The 7,737-nt window shown below is 47.0% G+C and overlaps 1 protein-coding gene and 1 long non-coding RNA gene across 3 annotated transcripts; both read right to left on the reverse strand.

Moving 5' to 3' along the window:
* Positions 1–1,090: 1,090 nt before the first annotated feature.
* On the reverse strand, positions 1,091–4,289 carry LOC135539309 (adipocyte enhancer-binding protein 1-like). The gene is made up of 5 exons (XM_064965128.1): positions 4,223–4,289; positions 3,964–4,023; positions 3,240–3,317; positions 2,410–2,519; positions 1,091–1,336 (listed from the first exon to the last, which is right to left on the reverse strand). The coding sequence occupies exons 1-5, from the start codon at positions 4,287–4,289 to the stop codon at positions 1,091–1,093; spliced, it is 561 nt and encodes a 186-aa protein (XP_064821200.1).
* Positions 4,290–4,374: 85 nt separating this feature from the next.
* LOC135539310 (uncharacterized) lies at positions 4,375–6,010 on the reverse strand. Of its 2 annotated transcripts, XR_010455604.1 has the most exons (4): positions 5,921–6,010; positions 5,123–5,412; positions 4,660–4,746; positions 4,375–4,410 (listed from the first exon to the last, which is right to left on the reverse strand). It is a non-coding gene; the product is annotated as an uncharacterized LOC135539310 (long non-coding RNA). The 2 variants fall into 2 exon arrangements; XR_010455603.1 differs by lacking the exon at positions 4,375–4,410 and having other exon boundaries at positions 4,540–4,746.
* Between the last annotated feature and the right edge of the window lie 1,727 nt (positions 6,011–7,737).

A 7,737-nucleotide genomic window follows, 5' to 3' on the forward strand; every position in this document is an offset into this window, starting at 1 on the left:
GTTGAGGAGGTGATTATTGTCATTTTAGGGGTTATGAAGGTGTTGGAGTTAGGGATGTGATGACGTTCTGGAGTTTATGGAGGGTTGATGGGGTTATGCATTGTACTGTACTCACTGGTCAGTTGGCAGGCCATGACCTCAACTCTGAGACACAGGCTGCCGTTCCAGCTCTGGGGAAGGACACGGATGTAACGTGCCACGGTTGGCCAATCAAACTGCACCATCACTGGAGAGTCCCTATCCACATTCCCATAGAACAACTGGAGGGAGGGAAGGAAGGAGGGAGGAGAGAAAGAGGGACAGAGAGGAGAGGGTATGAAGAGGAGAGGTGAGGGTATGGAGAGGAGAAGAAAGAGAGGGTATGGGGGGAGGAGAGGGTATGGAGAGGAGAGGGTATGGAGAGGGGAGGAGAGGGTATGGGTAGGGAGAGGGGAAGAGAGGGTATGGGTAGGAGAGGGTATGGAGAGGGAGAGGGTATGGAGAGGAGAGGGTATAGGGAGGGAGAGGAGAGGGTATGGAGAGGAGAGGATATGGGGAGGAGAGGATATGGGGAGGAGAGGGTATGGAGAAGAGAGGAGAGGTATGGAGAGGAGAGGAGATGGTATGAGGGAGGAGAGGAGAGGGTATGGAGAGGAGAGGAGAGGGTATGGGGAGGAGAGGGTATGGGGAGGAAAGGTATGGTGAGGGAAGAGGTTAGAGAGGAGGAAAATTTAGTGATTATTTGGATATTAAATTGCTGGCTGTACTGATCAATCGTAAGAGAGGTTACTGACCCACTCAGCATAGCCATCATGGAGCACCGTCCAATCACGACTGTCATTACTGAAGGACAAGTAGAACGTGGACACAAAATCTTCCCTGAAATTCAGAGAGAAGAAAAAGAGAGCGAGAGAGAGACTTTACAAGTCATACGAATATCCAACATGTATCTCTAACATTCAAAATGCCAGATGATTCCACAGGTAAGATTCCATTTCCTTTGACATTTTCTCTATAATCGCCTTTTACAGCATTCTGTTGTAACTCAACCTATTGATGTACAGTATATGCTGTTTGGTTTGGATTAATTTCATGTGTTGTTCATTTCAAATCAATTGTGCAGGTTAATGGGGATTCCACCTGGTCCTGGCTGTGTGAACAGTGCAGTGACCACAGTGCAGTGATCCCAGTGCAGTGACACCAGGCAGCAGGACTTACGCTGTGTCTGAGTTCCTGCCCTGTACATGACTCCAGTGAACTCCACCTCTCTGCGAGCGTCCACCTCAAACCAGTGGTTCTTCTCCTCTGGCTCAGCACACCACGCACCCCCGTACACACCCTCCTCATTACCAGAGCTCTGGGAAGACAAAATAGCCCCCTCTCTCGTCAGATGTGTCGGGGCTGTGTGTGTCCTGACATTTCTCATGATTTGGTTTGTGCGTTTGTATATAGGAACATTAGAATACAACAAGTATAATGGGTATTACAACATTCTGTATCTATAAACTGCCGTACTATGGTGTATGCCCCCCCCCCACCACACACACACACACACACACACACACACACACACACACACACAAGGTCCGCAAGGGGAGGAAGCAGCTAACTTCCTAGAATTATACACATTTAACTATGGGGGAAAGAGAAAAATGTGCTATTATAGATAATCTCATGCTATTCTACACATTTTGCCATGATGCTGAGAGAAAATGTTGCTCTTTTAAAGCTAATTTCCTGTCATTCTCAACATATTTGCCATGGCATATGACATGTTCATATCCTATTGTTTTTGTTGCTATTGTTGTTGTTTTATTATTGGGTTTGGTGCCCCCATAGCCAGTGGGCCACCTTGCGGGGGCTGCGGGGGGCGTCTGGTACGCCAGTGATAGTGTATCATACTGTGTGTACCTGCACGTTGAGCATGCCTCTCTGAGCAAAGAAGCTGTGGTGAGACTTAAATGAGGCAGTACTATGTGTAACGATTCTCGTCCTCCTCTTCTGAGGAGGAGTAGTAAGAAGGATCGGAGGATCAATGCGCAGCGTGGAAAGTGTTCATTATATTTATTTATAACTCAGAACACTAAATAATAAAACAACAAAGAGAACGAAATGAAACCGAAACAGTCCTGTACAGTGCATACATAAAACACAGAACAGAAAATAATCACCCACGAAACACAATAGAAAACAGGCTGCCTATATGGTTCTCAATCAGGGACAGCGAATGACAGCTGCCTCTGATTGAGAACCATACCAGGCCAAACACAGAAATAGCAAATCATAGAAAAACTAACATAGACAACCCACCCAACTCACGCCTGACCATACTAAAACAAAGACATAACAAAAGAACTAAGGTCAGAACGTGACACTATGGTGTAGTACACCGTATATCTACACAACAGTGTAATGTAGTACCATGTTTACCTGCATGTTGAGCCTGCCCCGCTGAGCAGAGAAGCCGTGGTGAGACTGAGAAGAGGCCAGCAGCTGGTCATCGTCAACACGATGGGACTCCAGACCTAGAGGAGGGCATTCTAGGAACAAAACAACTCATAAATCATGTGACACACTCCAAAAAACTAAACAAAAATCATTTTTGTTTTATCTGCTTTATTGTCAAATAAAGATTACAAAAATGTTTCTGTCGGATAAATATTTTGGTCTGTAGTCGTCAAGAGCAACAGGCTGAAAACACTCAGTTGATGCTGACCACATCTTACACAAACACATACACACGCAGGCAAGCACGCACACTGACCAACACATGCACACAATGCTTTTGTAGATTCTGAAAGGGTGAAAAGAGAATTGATTGTTTTCAAGTGCGTAAAAAAAAATAAGCTCGCAGCGACCATTTTCCTTTTTATGGGTGCTTGTAATCTGGTGCTTGTAAGAGGAAGAGAAAGAGAGAGAAAATGTTAGTCGTCTCCTCGTCTGACTGTACAGTAAAACATGTATTTCTGGCGGGACCAGAAGTCTGATTGGGGAGAAAGCCAGGTTGTTACAGTAGACAGGAGAAAACAAGGCCAACAGTCCAGCTGCAGGAAATAGACAGTCATGTAAGGCAGGTTTTCCCAAGTCTGTCCTGGGGCACATCGACAGATGTTTCACCTCGTCAGCTCTGGGATACGAACCAACGCCCTTTTGGTTACTGGTCCAATGCTCTTAATCGCTAGGCTACCTGCCGCCCCTCAAGTGAAGTTGAAGCTGCTCATGAATAAAGATGAAAACCAGTGTTGAGGTGATTTTCTTACTCTTGGGTTCGGCATGTACTGGGATCTTCCTCAGCCTCTCCTCCTCTCCCTCCTCCACTTCTTCCTCCAGCCGCTTCACTGTGATGCATGATGGGAAAACAAGATGCGACTAGGCATGTTTACACACGGTCATGGCTCTCCAGCTCACCAAGCATCAAATACTTCCACATGTGCTGCTGCTAGTAGAGTACTGAATATTACAGTCACTGCCATTCTGTTTTCCCTCCAATAAGTCTGCATATTCTTGTAAACATATGTTTCACTTTATCCAATGAAACTATACTGATTTTTCAGTATACAATTGAAACCTCTTCTCAAGCAGACAGCCTGCAGTCCTGCACACTCAAAATAACCCCCAACACCCTCCTACCCTTTCTCCCCCTTCCTCTTTTCTCCATTCCCCTTCTCCCCAGTCTATCTTACTGATGTCTACCGGCCCAGGGCCCCAACACATGGCAGTAGCTGTTTTGATAAACTCTCTTTCTATCCTTCTCCCGCCCAGTCCCTCTCTCTCTTCCTCAATCCATCCCCCTCTCTCACACACTGCCACAGTCCTTTCCTCCCTCCACTCCCCAACACTGACAACGTTGCAATCTACAGGCTATAATGGTTCTTGTTGCATAAACAATCCGGTCATCGCTGTAAGTGAATTAACACATAAGGGGGCCCTAAAGGGACAGGGCTACAGGTTTCTCTCTGTCAGATAGATAAAAGAGATTCCAACCTTTTTCCTCCTTTTCCTTACGAGCTTTCTCTGCCTCCTCCTTGAGTTGTTTAGCTGCCACTGTGGAGAGAGAGAGCAGAGGTTAGAGAGAGATTAAAGAGAGTTTAAGAGAGGTTCGACGGGGGGTTAGAGAGGGGTGCTCTTACCAACACGATCACACAACGAATGCAGACAGTACAAGCTGATTGTACAGGTGATCATACATGACCAAACAATTGCAGGAAGAAAGACAGACAGACATAACGTGTAATGTACGTACAGTCTGCATAATCATACTCTTCGTACCAAGGCACTGTGGTTTCCTCTGAAAGAACATGTGCATGCATGGTAAATACCTTGAATTATTAAAATGTGTCGTTTCGAGTTCCGCCCAATTCATGTGTTATGTGATGGGCTATTTACCTGATACATACATGATGACCTCAGTGGTAGTCCTCTCTCTGTCTACTGTTAGAGATGGTAACAGAAATGTAGATGTCTTAGAGGGCTGAACTATAGTATTGTACAGGATAATCAATGTGTTTCCTCTCAACTTTCACAAACATTAGAAATGGTTTTGACAACATGAGTGTTTTGCTTTTGTTGTAATAGTTTATTGGTGACATATGATTATGATCTTTGCAAAGCTAAATTCATGCTTCAAATCAGAGAAGACTGGATTGAAAGTGATAGATTGTTGAGTCATGTCAGACATACGCTTGGTGTCCCAGTAATCTTGACCATGCTCTGTCAGGGTCTTGGAGCCAGCAGAGAGAGGTGTGTGTCCCGAGGGTCTGCTGTCTACTGGGCAGAGACAACACATACAACAACACAGAGTCAAATTGGCTCAGTCGTCTCACATTGCAAATTAATGATTATACTGTACCACTACATTTTATTTTTTAACGAAGCAAGTCAGATAAGAACAAATTCTTATTTACAATGATGGCCAGGGAACAGTGGGTTAAGTGCCTTGTTCAGGGGCAGAAAGACAGAATTTTACTGTCGTACGGGGATTCGATCAAGCAACCTTTCGGTTACTAGTCCAACGCTCTAACCACTAGGCTACCTGCCGCCCCTTAATTAACATGGCCTGCTTGTTTTTAAAGGTGTGACATGAAAAAAAGCAACTCATAGGGAACAGATTAGAACAGAGATGTCCTCATATATATATACGTACGTCTGTCCCAGCCCAGCTCAATCAGGAGTTTCTCCTCCTCCTCTTCCAGACTGGGGCTTCTGGTCACCGGCTTCACCCCTCCTCCTTCCATGCTGTTGTCTTGGAGGCCTTGGTAGCTTTGGGCTTTGTGACCTTAGGTGCCTTGGTGGCTTTAGGTGCCTTGGTGGCCTTGAGCTTCTTGGGTGCCTTGGTGGCTTTGGGTTTTTTAGTGGGTTTTGGGGCTTTGGGCGCCTTGTTGGCTTTCTGCTTCTTGGCTTTGGCCTCCTTCTCTGCGGCTTTCTTTGCCCTGGCTGAAAAGAGAAATGGAGAGAGAGAGAGAAAAGAGAGAGAGAAAAGAGAGAGAGAGTGGGTGTAAGTGAGAAAGTGACCACCACAATTACTTCACCCCAGCCCCATCCAGAAAAATTGAGAAAGAGAACACAAGGTTGAAACAGAATATGGGACCACCAGCATGAAAAAGAGAGAGAAGTAGACAGCGTAAATCTCTCCCCACAGGTATCACTTTGCCCTCTCTTTCTCCCTCTCTTCTCCCCTATTTCCTGAAGGGCAGGTTTGATCACATTCCTCCTCTCGCACAGTGTTCAGTGGTTCAGTAATGACACATGGTCACTGCTTTGTTTTGGTTTCAGACCAAGCAGCCAGCCGGCCAAACCCGCTGTGTTGACGTCCCTGCTGTCGACATTTGTCTAACTATTCCTGGTTGATTAGCTGTGGATAATGCTTCATTTGGTATATGTTTGTAGAAAGGTTTAGTTTGTAATGAAAAGTATTAGTGATTGCGATCCTATATGTAATTACCCTCAGACTAGCAGACAGACACAGGACTGTATGAACAGTGAAGAGCTTGTTGTCTCCCAGTAGACTTAAGTAGACCAGCTCCTGCAGCTCTGTTATGGTTCCATGATGACCTAGCTGTTTAAAATGTAAATGTCAACATCCTCACACACACAGCCAGGCCAGCTAAACACACCACCCAGTAAAATGTCTGTTCTCTCTTGGTCTACTCACCTGTTCCACTAACATCCGATTGGTGGGTGAGGATGCCCCTCATGTTATGTACTTGAGTGAAGACCCAAAAGCGGTTTTAACAGAAAACAGAGTTCTTTAATGAAAAACAGGAATGGCATAAATCCTCTTCCAACGTTGACAATGGAACAAAAAGAACGTAGTATAGTGCAGGATGCACCTGCCAGGCAGACTCCGACAGGATAGGACAAGGTGGAAGCAAACGAGGCGACAGCTTGCTTCTGGCATCAAAAACACAAACAAGAATCAGACACTGAAAGTAGCAGGAACAGAGAGAGAAATAGAGACCTAATCAGAGGGGGAAGAGAGAACAGGTGTGAAAGAGTGAATGAGCTAGTTAGGGGAGATGTAGAACAGCTGAAGAATGAGAGACAGAGAAGGTAACCTAAAAAGACCAGCAGAGAGAGACAGAGTGAAGAGAAAGGACAGGAACAGACATAACAAGACATGACAGTACCCCCCCCACTCACCGAGCGCCTCCTGGCACACTCGAGGAGGAAACCTGGCGGCAACGGAGGAAATCATCGATCAACGAACGGTCCAGCACGTCCCGAGAGGGAACCCAACTCCTCTCCTCAGGACCGTACCCCTCCCAATCCACTAGGTACTGATGACCACGGCCCGAGGGCGCATGTCCAAAATCTTACGAACCCTGTAGATGGGTGCGCCCTCGACAAGGATGGGGGGGGAGGGACGAGCGGGGCGCGAAGAACGGGCTTAACACAGGAGACATGGAAGACCGGGTGAACGCGACGAAGATAGCGGGGAGAAGAAGTCGCACTGCGACAGGATTAATGACCTGGGAAATACGGAACGGACCAATGAACCGCGGGGCCAACTTGCGAGAAGCTGTCTTAAGGGAAGGTTCTGAGTGGAGAGCCATACTCTCTGACCGCAACAATATCTAGGACTCTTGGTCCTACGCTTATTAGCGGCCCTCACAGTCTGCGCCCTATTACGGCAAAGTGCCGACCTGACCCCCTTCCAGGTGCGCTCGCAACGCTGGACAAAAGCCTGAGCGGAGGGGACGCAGGACTCGGCGAGCTGAGATGAGAACAGCGGAGGCTGGTACCCGAGGCTACTCTGAAAAGGAGATAGACCGGTAGCAGACGAGGGAAGCGAGTTGTGGGCGTACTCTGCCCAGGGGAGCTGTTCTGACCAAGACGCAGGGTTACGAAAAGAAAGACTGCGTAAAATGCGACCAACAGTCTGATTGGCCCGTTCGGCTTGACCGTTAGACTGGGGATGAAAGCCGGACGAGAGACTGACGGAAGCCCCAATCAAACGGCAAAACTCCCTCCAAAATTGAGGCGTGAACTGCGGGCCTCTGTCGGAAACGACGTCAGACGGAAGGCCATGAATTCGGAAAACATTCTCGATAATGATCTGAGCCGTCTCCTTAGCAGAAGGGAGCTTAGCGAGAGGAATGAAATGAGCCGCCTTAGAGAATCTATCGACAACCGTAAGAATAACTGTCTTCCCCGCTGATGAAGGCAGTCCGGTGATGAAATCTAAAGCGATGTGAGACCACGGTCGAGAGGGAATGGGAAGCGGTCTGAGACGGCCGGCAGGAGGAGAGTTCCCAGATT

Source organism: Oncorhynchus masou, unplaced genomic scaffold, assembly GCF_036934945.1.
Source record: "Oncorhynchus masou masou isolate Uvic2021 unplaced genomic scaffold, UVic_Omas_1.1 unplaced_scaffold_4647, whole genome shotgun sequence".
Lineage (NCBI taxonomy): Eukaryota > Metazoa > Chordata > Actinopteri > Salmoniformes > Salmonidae > Oncorhynchus > Oncorhynchus masou.